We start from the raw sequence: 12,783 nt of genomic DNA on the forward strand, positions 1-12,783 counted from the left end.
TGTCTAACATTACACACTGTTTGTTTGTTTGGCATATGGCTAGATATGGCTAGATATGGATGGCTCCATCCAAATGGACGTGTGATTGACATTTATGGTAATGATGGTCGCCAATCAACTTATGGCCATCACACACGCACTGGTGACTCATTCCAATTCATGGCTATCATACAATGACAGAATTCGCTAGAGACACTATTCATTCACTAATTTGGGACCCTGCTCCCAAACAATGACAAACAAATCGGGCAAATAAAAGGCGCTTCTCTCCTTTCGACTGCAGTGAATTATGTCTCTTTTAGGAAGTGTAACTCGTCATTTGCATTGAAAATTTTGAGAGAAATGACAGCATAAACTCCCACACAGCGAATGGCCAATTTAATTCAATGAGGATCTTCAGCCATTTCGGCAAAATCCTGGAACAGTGTTTGTTTGTTAGTAATCATCTCATCATACATATGTTTTCGTGTGCATAGTCTCTCTCCATTGTCATCAAAGGTAAGTAGGGTAACAAACTAATAACACTAATTTTCCACAGAAAACATGCTAATAGCTAATATGACAAACCAATGTAGATAGTCATCGTGATTAGAGAATTTGGGCAAAAACATGAATTTCATTACATAACATGACCTATATTGTCAATTGATTACATTGTTAGCAATATTACTGCCGTTCAACCGATCGACTACCGTATACAATGCCCTTATCTTATATTAATTAATAAATAATGCATAGCACTGTTTGTCAGTCAGTCATCGTATAATAACCTCATCAGCAGCCATATCGTTTTCTCAAATCAGTGCACATTCATCCTTGCACCAAATGGACCCAAAATGCAATCAATCGACCAAACTGTGACATTGATTCGCATTGATTGATTGATTAATGTCATATGATCACACACAACAACAACATTGATGCAAATTCCAGGCTTATGTAAAGAAGATGATGATCTTGCTCAATCATAATAGCGCTTTATCATCATGACCCGGATTGAAGAATCAATTTTGCATGTTGTGTTTGCTTTGGTCCGTCTACAACCAACACACAATACACGGCAAAACAGTGTGATTAACACTACGGCTACCGGCTATGGCGCCTATGTGTGTGTGTGTGATTAGCCTACTAATTAGGATTCTTGGTTCCTGGTTTGTTGATTGCCCCACCATTACCGCCACTTTCGCTATTTGCACCATTATGGTAATTAATTCTCCATACTTTTTACAATCGATTCGGCCAACAAAAACATTTCGTTCGCCATTCGTTAGCTGACTGGACACAGGACGGTCGTGTGTTTGTTCATCAGTTTTGTTTTTCCACTGTAATTATCACAACCAAAATCAAAAACAGTCATTATTTTCGTTCAAACACATACTTCATCAACAACAACACAATACATTTTTTTAACCTCGGGTTCATTCAACCTTTTTTCCATTAATATTCTGTTTTCATTCGGCAAGGTTTTTCATCATCATCATCCGATCGATTGTCTTCTGATGACCATTATCAACAACAATGGATGATAATCTCAACAACAACAAATGGCGGCCAATTCAAATGATGAAATCAACATTAGCGACATTTCGATCACGGCATCGATTATCGGTCATTTCTAATCATCGATCCATATCATTATCATCAATATGGTTGACCATTATGATCATCATTTCCACGAACATCACTATTCAACACGGTAAGTGATTTGTCACATATCGCACTCTGCAAACACTGTAATGACATGTTTGTCACATAACATCACCATTATCTAAATTAGCCATTGCCAATGACAACAACAATACAGCGGACAACACAATGGTCATATCGTTGGAAGATTTGTCCACAGTTTCCGACGATATCGAAATGATACACGACGATAGTGATGATCCAGATCGTGCATCGTTATTGAGGCAGCCAATTCGATCGCTATTCGTAGCACCACCAACATCATCGAAACGATCATCATCCGGCGATTCGAATATTCGCCCGGTTAGATTCATCAATTTCACACAGATTTTGATCAATCGCAATCGTCGACTTAATCTGACCACTACCAGCACTATTTCCCCGCCACATTCCCCATCATCGGTGACCAATATCCGTAATATTCGAAAAAAATACATTCGTCTCGGCGGCGGCGGCAATCTTAATTCGCACACAACCGTTGTGCCTCGATTGACCACTTTGGTGAAAACTTTTCCATCTTCTGCCATCACATCGACGACCACAATCAATCCAAACACAGAGGATATGCGTCAAGGCCGTTCCAATCATCAGTTTGGCCAGAAAAAGAAGAAAAAGAAAACACTGATCAAGGTTAAAGTGAAAAATGGGGATGAACAACTTTTGCTCTATGATCATCATTCGGCGGCTGCCAAACAACCATCCACAACATCCACAACATCGACTACGTCGACTACACAAACTCCCACTACCACCACTACTGCCTCCTACATCACAACAACAACCAAGGAACTAAGCAGAAAGAAAAAACAGGACCATCATCACCAATCATCAGCCGACGATGATTCCACAACAACGGTGCCCGAAGAAGAAGCGGAAGAAGAAACCGATGCAGTCGAAATAGGAGAGGAGGTGGAAATCGATGATAACAGTGGCGATCAGACGCTTATTCCGACCACAACCACCACCACCACTCAAATGCCGACCACTACTTTAAAACGTGAAGATGTTTATGAAACAGTTCCCATAACACTTCCTCCTCAATATGATGATTCTCGTGATGATGGCTATTTCAAACGTCGACGACCAACCACCACCACCACCACTAGCACCACTTCCACTAGCACAAGTAGCCCTACTGAAATTCCTTCGATGATGACACTAGAGCCAATGATGGAACAATTTTCGCCGCATTATCATCATCATCATCCTGATGTTCACCCGGATTTGATGGCCGATCAAATTCCAATGTTTCATCCCATGATGTCTTCATCGCCCCCATATCACCATCATCATGCCAGACCTGCTCCAATCATACCGTTTATGCCACCACCACCCCAACCGCTACAGCCAATGTCAGGTCATCCAGGATTGATGATGGCCGGGCCACCACCACTATCATCACCCGTTCCCCGTCAATGTCATTTCCGTATGGAGACAATATGTCCGACCATGAGTATGGTTCGTCGATCACAATTTCAATGTTTCGGTGATGGCATTATTCATTGCGATGGTCGAGTCAGTCGTATGTGCCGCCTGTTCGAACGGCAATCTCATCTACGTGATCAGGGCATGATGCTAGATGCAATGCAATCATCAAGTTCCACCACAACCGATATGCCCCCACCCATGATACGATATTATCGACCAGATCCCAATAATTATTTCTATTGCAATCAGCCATTGATGACCGATGAATGTGTTGGGATTGCTGAATGCGTTTCGGATGCGTCCTCCGCATTCATGGCTGATATGATGGCAGGCAATTCATTGACCGAACCAGATGACCAAGACGACGAACCAGATATTGAATATAAAAAAGCATCGCCATCCAAGCTAAATTATCGACCAAAACCTTATGGAAAGAATTCTCCGGCCAAACAAACCGAATTGAAAGTAAATCACGACCAGGATGAGGATGACGAAACTGTCAACAAACCGCCACAATATCATTTGCCATCCGATGAATTGAACTCGAAATTCGACGGTGACATGACCACTACCGTTATTCCGACCACTGCTGTTCCGTTGACAACTGCATCTAAGTTCGATGAGGAACCATCCATTAACCATATCGAAGGAGGAGGAGGACATCAATCATCTTCGTTGCGATCAAATCAACCGAATGATCTTCTACCGCCGCAGCCACCCGCAGCAACAACAACTGTCGCTCATCATCGTTCACCGCAGCCACTTTCACGCGTCCAAGTCGGTCTGATCGGTGCATTAATAGCCCTAGGTTCATTAATGTTTGTTATGGTTGCCGCACTGGCATATTATTCGTAAGTTATCTATTCATTCATCACCAAAAAAGCCATTGCTTTACCCCATATCCAAAACTAACCCAATCAAAAAATGCTCATAACAAATAGTTGATTAGATTCAGAATAGTGCTATTCCAAACTGCTAAATATAGCCAATAATAACAATCAAATTGCCATCCCAAACCATACATCTCACTCATGCCATTCTCTCTATTGCTGTCGATAACAACCAAATATTATTAGATTCCAAAAGTCAAGGTTAATTCGCCGTGATGGTCTGCCAAGACAATGGTGGCTTTGGTAATCAAACTAACTGAAAGGGACGCCCTACCTGAATCCAATATTGTTCGAATAATGGCCATTCTCATATTTTCATTTCAATTCCAATCAAAATACCGGAGAGAGAGAGAGACACGCAATTAGAAAATTTCATTTCATTGGAATGACATTCAAAAAAAATGTTACCAATATATTCAATTATTCTCTGGCGATTTCGGCCAATTATTTGATTAGTTAGTTTTATGAGATTCCATTAGATAATCGAAATGTTTTTTATTATTTGGTAACATTGAATCTGACATTCACCAACTTCCCCATCCATCCATCATAATCGTGCCTCAATTATGACCAAACAAAACTTCGTTTCAATAATTTAGATATCGAAAACGATCATCTTTGCAAACCGATACTGAACATGGTGCTGCCATCTTTTCCCGCCAATATTTAGTCGATAGATTTCGTCACTATTGGGCACTATTCATCAACAACAATACCCACCAAACCCAAACCGAAAACAAGCCGACCGATGACGACCATAGTACTGCTGCCAATATACCCAAACCACGATTCACCCTATCATCATTTATACAGCGATTTTGATATACAGTGATAGCAGCCCCGTATTTGAATTATAAATGCATTTGATAATTTTATTACATAATTCACTCATATCACTCTATAAAATTCTTGTTTCATGCACATCACACACATACAGATGGAATCAACTCAAAATCATGCCAAGCGAACAACCAATCCACCAAGCAAACCATCATCGAACATCAGCAAGCAACTCGATGCACAAAACAAACATCGATATCGTCGACAATCCGCCACCAAACAGCAAAACCGTCAAATTCATCGAGTGAAAAATCCTCCATTTTGTTCATTTCCAAATCGATAACTTTTCTCTGTTATTCGTCCAGCTCAATGCATTCAACCGGGCCATTATCGTTGGTGGTGGTGATACCGACGTTTTCATTCGATTGGGCAGCAATCGATGCCATGGACTTATCATCATCGAATATCGCTTCAATGGCCAACTGATATAGTTGATGATTGGCTTGTCGCAACTGGGAAATCGTCGACTGCTTTGCCTCATCCTCATCATCATCATCATCATTCGTCATCATCATCAGTGGTCCAGTGTCGGGCACCATGGATCGAGCACCATTTGTCGCCATTTTTCTTCGATGATCACTATTATGATGTTTTTCGAATAACATTTGCTACAAATAATAATCATTAAATAAATATTCATTCTTTTTCCATTCTACCAACCTGATTGAAATAATCCGCTGCCAAGTCTGGTTTCATAAAGTTTGACCAGCATCGAGGCCAGAAATCATGGGCCGAGGTTTGATCGTTTCGTATCCATAAACAGCCACCATGTTCGAATGCATTCAACAGACCGGAATCGTCAGTTGGTTCTATTTGTTGTTGTTGTTGTGAATGACTGGCCCGCGAACGGGTCAGGCTAATTGGATTGAATCGTAATCGAAATAGATCACGTTGAAAAACCTGTGATATTGGTTTCGGGGGATTAGGTAATGTTCGTAAAGTCTGTTCAATCGATTGCGGTCTTGAATAGATGCTGTTGAATAGTGGTGAATGCATTGATTTGTTACGTTGTTTTCTACTTTTTCTCGATGATGGCGAAACATTGTTGGAAAGCGATGGATCACTCATTTGATTTCCTGAATCCAAAGTGCTATTGAGGGAATAATTACATGATTGCAACGAATCAAACAGAAATAAACCAGCCATACTAGGTACGACCATCAGATTGGAAATAGGTCCTTTACATTGAACAGTACGCATACATTGATGACTATCGATATGCCATAGACGAATTGTTCGATCTTGCGATCCAGTTAATAATGCCTGTCCATCAACAGTTATGGCCATTGCATTAACAGCTCCTGTATGACCAATCATCACTTGTTTGTTTCGTTGATTCGAACTTTCTTCCTCATTAATCATGGTTGATAAGTCAAAATGTTGTACACCACAATCTGATTTTTGTTTTGGTTGCCAAATTTGTGAGAATAATACCTCATAAACTTGACCGGTAATGGATCCAACAAATAAAGCACGCTCCATGCGATCCATTACAACTGATACAATTGATTGTGGAAACGATATGGAAGCCAAATGAATGCCGGTAGGCAATTGATACATTTTCACTTGACATGATTGTTCAGAACAAACAACAAAACGACCTACGGATCCGACGTGAATATCAATGATGGCAGTCGATGAATTGGTGATTGTTTGCTCGGGCTTCAAACGATCAGAATGACCATCGATAACCGAAAATGTTGGCCGCGAATCAGGCACAATAACTTTGGCGAAATTCCAGATCAGAATGACGCCATCATCGCCACCGGTGATAAAATAGGACTGGTCACCAGTAACTTTGATCACACCAATCGATTGATAATGACCATCAAGTTGGGCCAATAAATATCCGGATGCAAGTTGCCAGATATACAAACGTGTATCGATAGCCGTCAAACAATAATGACCATCCGGTGTGACACATAATGCTCCAACATTACCTGGCAGTATCAGTTTCAAATGTAAACGATCTTTGCCATCCAATGACCAAACATTCAGTAATGGAGAATTCTGATAACCATTCAGCACATATTGATAACCAATTCGATCGATACAATGCCTTGGAATCATACTGGATGCAGATTTCTGGCCATTCGATCGATATGTGCTCAACATATTGCCAGTACTGACATCCCAAACCGCAATACAATCATCACCACCATTGTCCATTGAACAACACATTGGTGTACTTATTGCAACCTTTTATTCGCCAATAAATTAAACAACATAATTTATTCATTCCAATCAATCAACATTTATCCTACCTGAATTCGGGCCATGGTCCTGGCAAGTTAAGCAGAATAACACAAAAATGTAACCACAACACACACACACGTGTGGTAAACAATATTTGCTGGAAAGTTTTTCGTCCGATTGCTTGTTGCCGGAAAAGTTTTCTCGTGGCGCCAACCATGTTAATTAGATTGATTGATATAATTGGATAATTGAATTAATCCATTTTTATATGAAAAGGAATGGAGCCCAATCACTTCTGGAAATCATTTCTTTTTGGTGAGCAGGCAAAAGCATCAACAAAACAAAATAGAAAAGAGAAAATATGGTTCAAGTAAAAATTAAAAAACCAAATGCCGTTTTGTTTGATATCGCGGGCACTGTAGCACGGGAATCATTTGTGGAAAAATTATTGATACCTTATTTCAAAGTTGCATATCGGGTCTATTTGGAAAATAATTGGGCCAAACAGGAATGTAAAGATGCGGTGAAAAAATTGGCCGAAGCAGCGGAAAAAGATTCAAAAGCACCGAAAATACAGCTCAATGGATCCAATTCAAACACATCGATGAATTCAATGAAAAGTGCCAGCACAAGTGCTTCGCGAAATAAGAAAAAAGAACAAATCGAACAAGTAGCCAAATATGTTCAATACTTGATCGATACTGAACGGGAAATCAAGGCATTGGCTTTCTTTCGCTTTCAAGTTTGGTTCGATGGCTATGAACGAAATAAACTGACAACGCCAGTCTATTCGGACGTAGCCATCACTGTACAACGATGGAAAAATACTAAAGGAATCAAACTGTACATCTTATCCAACGGTTGGGCAGAAGCAAGTCGCAAATTCATGTCGAAAACATCACATGGCGATTTGAACATGGTCATCGATGATCACTATGACACATCCATCGGTAGTCTACTCAATCAGGACACATTCACTAAGGTTGCAGCCAAAATTAAACAAAGTCCAGCCGATGTTGTATTTTTGACCAAATCAGCCGAACAGGGTAAAGTAGCCAAACAGGCCGGCTTGAATGTGATTCTAGTGTTGACACATGGTCCAGCTGTCGATCAAGCATTGGAAATCTGCAAAGATATTCCCATTGCAAGGACATTCACCGACATTGAATTCGTCTAACCAAATGATGATTGGCAACAAAGTAAAACTTTGAAATTATCAATTTTTATATAAATAAACACAGAGTAATTCAATGATTGACAGACTGATTTGTGTTCAGTTGATTGCATGTTGATCATCATGGTCGCCTTTTAACCAATGTTGGATAATCGGCAAATTCATTACCCAAATAGTACATTATTATCAAACAAATGGCCGACATTGCCAACCAAAATAGCGAATACAATGCCTGTTCGATGTTTAAACCATTACCATAAAGTATTATAATCCACGCAAACATTCCCAGCGATAGCAGAAAGAAAATGGGTAGGAAAAATATTTTGACCAAATTTCGTTCCTGTAGTGGACACTTCACTTGTTTACCTTCACGTTCATCGACTTGATAAGCGCCCAAAATCAAATCGATAGAATCTTGACGAAAACCATCTTCGAAATTATTTTTATAATAACGTATTAAGGAATTTATACCATCGGCTATCACACCGGTTAGACGACGCTTTCCTGTTCGAGTAAAATCTGATTTTAATGCACCAGTTCCCGCATATTGGATAGAACAAACATCAGCGTGATCAGCCCACATATTGGAAAAAAGCGAATTCAGATCGGGATAGCTTTCAATCATTTCGAATTCGGAAAGGATACCCGCTTGGATCATTTGTTTTCGAAGAACATACTTGCCAATCAAACTTTGCACAACATTAGTTCGATCCAATGAATCAATACAATTGGTTCGAATGACGCCTTGTTGTATTTTTTGAATGCTGTTGTTCGAACTGCACCACCAATAATAACCATATTCATCGATAAACGAACGAATTTGATCCATCAATTTGTTCAATGCCTGCCATCCATTCCGGCGACATTCGCCATGAAAATCGAACCATTCAAAATTAACAAAGGGAATATCATTACCACGATTGAAATTACCATCGTTCACAACATCGGTGAATGCTTTACCTAGGCGACCTTCCGATCCTTTGTTGCCGATCAGATTGACAAAACAAAGACGACCATGTTCGCGTGCCAGACGACGAACATGGTGACCATAGCTTTCTATGTGGGGTGCTTTTGGTACGACAAACGTTGGTTTATAACGAAGATTCGGTAATTGTGACCAAAACAATGGAATCGATCCACGAATCTGTACGAATGCAAAACGATCATTGCGATCAGTGAGGAGAAGTTGTTCAGTCTCAATATAATTGGCAACATAACCATCCGGATTGATTCCACGTGCAAACCATCGTGTACCACATCGATTTGTACTTCGACGACTAATCAAAACCCATCGAAATGAACGTTGTTTGATCAAAAGCTGTGGATGGATGGCAACAAATCCACATATGATTGGCAAACAAAAATAATGAAATTTTGTTTCACTCGTTAATTGGCTGAGTAATGCACGATTCCATACAAATTCCATATTGGCCGCTTCAATAAGCGGCAACGGCCGTTGGTTTTTCGGCGCCGATTGTCGACTGGTTCGCTGTAATGTTGATGAAAGATCATACGAATAGGAAAAGTAATATCCAGGCATTCGCAATATTGATTGCAGCATTATCAAGTAGCGATCGTTGTATGCTTTCTGTTGATCATTCAACACCATCGACGTTGTTTTTGTTGATAAACTAGCTTCATGATTGTTACTGTAGGGAATGATACGAACATTTTTCATTCGATAAACAATAGAATCACCGCCGGATGAATAAATTTCACCAACACGACTAGCTTCGGTTATCAGTATAAGATGGTTACCCGAAATCAATCGTATAATTCCGAAAATCCCATAACAAATATCGGCAAAAATTGATCGTTCAATTGCTTCCGTATCTTGGGTTAATGGTCATCAGGCAAAAAAGGGTAAGATCATTTTAGCAAAAAGCTAAGCTTAGAAACTGAAGCAAACAACCAGACAAAACTTACCATAGAAAACGTTGATTTCATTTGTCAATCGATTGATGCTCAACGCTTGGACATCCGATCCACTGGAACGATCAACTGGTATTAGATAAAAATATTCAGGAGTTTCATAGCTGGCGGTGAAAAACAAACCAAAACGTTAAAATGCTTCCAAACAAACCAATCAAACTTACAATCGAAGTTTTCGACAAACATGGTAAGACGATTCCATGATTATTCAATTAAAATCAGTAAAAATTAAAATCAAATCTATTGTTTGGTCCGAATCACATCGATCGAATCGAATCAAAAACTCAGATTTGATAATGCCAACGACAACAGACGAACGAATCACGTGATCAATTTCATTATTATTATTGTTGCTGGAGCGAGTGCTGCCATCTATTCTGCCTGAATATTTACACACAAACAGATAACATGTGTGGTTCATGACCTGCAGATGATGACCATGTCGAGCTCGATGATTGTTTGGTGGTCATTGTTGCGACACGGGACACGACAATCACCATGGTTGAAAACCAATGGCGGCCGGAAATTCGGTACTTTTAATGAGATGATCATCGAGGGTAAATGTCGGGCACGTCGTTCGTTAGTATTGGAAGATGGTACGACCAATTTACGACAATTATGGTTTAAAGATGATTGCACATTGAATGATGAATTGTTTGATTCGAAAGCTCAATCAATATTGAGATGGCGTTTGAATTCGAATGGTACGATCAATGGTGGATCATATTCAAAACGATTTTTGCTCATACAATTCTGTGATCAACAACACTATGCTGATGCTTGTCGATGTAAGTTTGATTTGGATTGATTTATTGATGAGTTATTGCTGATTATGATATCTCAGATCTACAATCCCGGTACGATACAACCGTTCGTAACAATATCTGCACGGTAAGAAACGGACGCCAACAAATCTGGCCCAAATTGAGCGCCGGCAAACTCAAACTATTCATCAAACCAGATATTCTATCGAATGGTTTGATTAATCATTATCGCATAATGACAGCCGATTCCGAACATTTGATTGGTTATTTTGATGATTATCTTATCAAATCATCGGCTCAAAAACATCAGCGACACAAACCTGGATCATCATTCGACTCTAAACGCATCGAACATTTAATTTCGAAAATAATGCAAGGTCAAAATCTGTTGTCCGACGACCAATATCGGATTCGTTTTCAGATTTGTCATCAATTGGAACAATCGTGGAAATCATCGAAAGATAATAATCAATTGGAATTGATACCATTCGGTTCGGATGTATCTGGTTTTGGTACCGATGATTCAGATTTAGACTTATGTTTAGTCAACAAAATGCAAACTCAATCTCAACAAAAAGTTCGTACAAATCGTTCGATCAGAATTCTACGTTCGATTTCATCAACAATGGAAATGAACAACAAAAAGGCGAACAAGGATTTTCCTCAAATACAACGTATATTTCGTGCATTTGTACCGATTATCAAATGTCGTTCACGTTTGATGCCATCGATAAACATTGATATTTCAGTCGATACTGAATCGAATAGTGGTGTTCAAATGGCCAGGTATCTGTATTATTGTTCACAAAGTTGTCCATCGATTCGTGGTCTAATTTTGTTGCTTAAATCATGGGCCAAACATCATGGTAATGTATCGATGATTAATCAATCTAATCTTAATCAAATTTTCCAACAGGAATTGTTCATTCTTATCCTGGTGATTGGTTTTCCAGTTTTCAGCTAACCATTTTGGCCATAGCTTTTCTGCAAAGTGAACATTTAATCATGACTATCAATGAATGGCAACAAAAACATGATGACATTCAAGCCAAACAACAACATGATAATGTTGATCGCCAAATTCGACAGCTTTTACAGAGATTTTTTCAATTCGTAATCGATTATGATTTCTGGACCCGAGCCATTGATTTGCGAACCGGTCAAACAGATTTGGCCAAATCATCAATGTTATCGACAAAAATGAGTGCCTGTTATATAATCAATCCGTTCGCAAACAATTTGAACATTACAAAAACTGTATCCGATTCAGAATTGGAAAGATTTTTATGTTTTTGTAAACAATCATTACAGTTGATGCAACGAAACGATTTCGTGGAATGTAGCGATCTATTCACCGATCGCATTGATGATCGTTTACACGCATTGACCACTAGTCGTAATTGAATTTTTGTAAATAAATTTTATTATTTTTATTACCCTTCGTTCATCTTACAATCTCTATTTGATGATGATAACTGACTATACATGACTCTCAAATTCATATTTATTCATCGTTGACATAATCGGCAGGATTTTTACGACTTGCTCGTTCATTTTCCTGATTACCCCATGTGTAAAGCATATAGCTTGCCAGAAGTGGTGGGGCAGCATACGGGAAAATGTTGTTGAAATCCCGACGGAAACCATTCCATGTTGTTTGAAGATAATTTGGAAATGCCTTTTGTTCGTATGGTGATAAACGAATGTAGATTACATTACGAATGAATGCAAGATTGCCGAATTTTTTTCCACCCATTTTTTGATTGAAGAATTAACTAATTAATCAATAATCATTTTAAATATTGATTTTGTTTGGCAAATAATTCAATATAACACTTACCGAAATTGAAAAAAACTTTAAACAAATTTTAAT

The 12,783-nt window shown here is 39.0% G+C and overlaps 6 protein-coding genes across 9 annotated transcripts; 3 read left to right on the plus strand and 3 right to left on the minus strand.

The window, feature by feature from the left end:
- Nucleotides 1-271: 271 nt before the first annotated feature.
- Nucleotides 272-5,497, plus strand: LOC113798285 (uncharacterized). Of its 4 annotated transcripts, none has more exons than XM_027348798.2 (4): nt 272-507; nt 1,464-1,696; nt 1,778-3,965; nt 4,604-5,497. In XM_027348798.2, the coding sequence occupies exons 2-4, from the start codon at nt 1,519-1,521 to the stop codon at nt 4,824-4,826; spliced, it is 2,589 nt and encodes an 862-aa protein (XP_027204599.2). In that variant the 5' UTR covers nt 272-507; nt 1,464-1,518; the 3' UTR covers nt 4,827-5,497. The 4 variants fall into 4 exon arrangements, with proteins under 4 accessions (XP_027204599.2, XP_075677166.1, XP_027204603.2 ...); XM_075821051.1 differs by having other exon boundaries at nt 272-498; XM_027348802.2 differs by having other exon boundaries at nt 272-498; nt 4,191-4,725.
- On the minus strand, nt 4,850-7,277 carry LOC113798288 (WD repeat-containing protein 18). The gene is made up of 3 exons (XM_075821054.1): nt 7,109-7,277; nt 5,505-7,043; nt 4,850-5,452 (listed from the first exon to the last, which is right to left on the minus strand). The coding sequence occupies exons 1-3, from the start codon at nt 7,121-7,123 to the stop codon at nt 5,138-5,140; spliced, it is 1,869 nt and encodes a 622-aa protein (XP_075677169.1). The 5' UTR covers nt 7,124-7,277; the 3' UTR covers nt 4,850-5,137.
- Nucleotides 7,278-7,330: 53 nt separating this feature from the next.
- On the plus strand, nt 7,331-8,298 carry LOC113798294 (enolase-phosphatase E1-like). The gene has a single exon (XM_027348809.2). It carries the CDS (start codon nt 7,402-7,404, stop codon nt 8,215-8,217), a length of 816 nt encoding a protein of 271 aa, XP_027204610.1. The 5' UTR covers nt 7,331-7,401; the 3' UTR covers nt 8,218-8,298.
- On the minus strand, nt 8,241-10,472 carry LOC113798289 (phosphatidylinositol-3-phosphatase SAC1-like). Its single transcript, XM_027348805.2, has 3 exons — nt 10,311-10,472; nt 10,141-10,250; nt 8,241-10,047 (listed from the first exon to the last, which is right to left on the minus strand). Exons 1-3 carry the CDS (start codon nt 10,346-10,348, stop codon nt 8,336-8,338), a joined length of 1,860 nt encoding a protein of 619 aa, XP_027204606.2. The 5' UTR covers nt 10,349-10,472; the 3' UTR covers nt 8,241-8,335.
- A 43-nt stretch (nt 10,473-10,515) lies between these two features.
- On the plus strand, nt 10,516-12,346 carry LOC113798290 (poly(A) RNA polymerase, mitochondrial-like). Its single transcript, XM_027348806.2, has 3 exons — nt 10,516-10,934; nt 10,991-11,776; nt 11,827-12,346. Exons 1-3 carry the CDS (start codon nt 10,577-10,579, stop codon nt 12,312-12,314), a joined length of 1,632 nt encoding a protein of 543 aa, XP_027204607.2. The 5' UTR covers nt 10,516-10,576; the 3' UTR covers nt 12,315-12,346.
- Nucleotides 12,311-12,666, minus strand: UQCR-Q (Ubiquinol-cytochrome c reductase ubiquinone-binding protein). The gene has a single exon (XM_027348812.2). It carries the CDS (start codon nt 12,664-12,666, stop codon nt 12,415-12,417), a length of 252 nt encoding a protein of 83 aa, XP_027204613.1. The 3' UTR covers nt 12,311-12,414.
- Between the last annotated feature and the right edge of the window lie 117 nt (nt 12,667-12,783).

The sequence above is a fragment of the Dermatophagoides pteronyssinus genome, unplaced genomic scaffold, assembly GCF_027571235.1.
Source record: "Dermatophagoides pteronyssinus isolate colony J.1.1.1.1 unplaced genomic scaffold, Derpt_VIB-CSIC_2022.12 sq0008, whole genome shotgun sequence".
Taxonomy (NCBI): Eukaryota; Metazoa; Arthropoda; class Arachnida; order Sarcoptiformes; family Pyroglyphidae; genus Dermatophagoides; species Dermatophagoides pteronyssinus.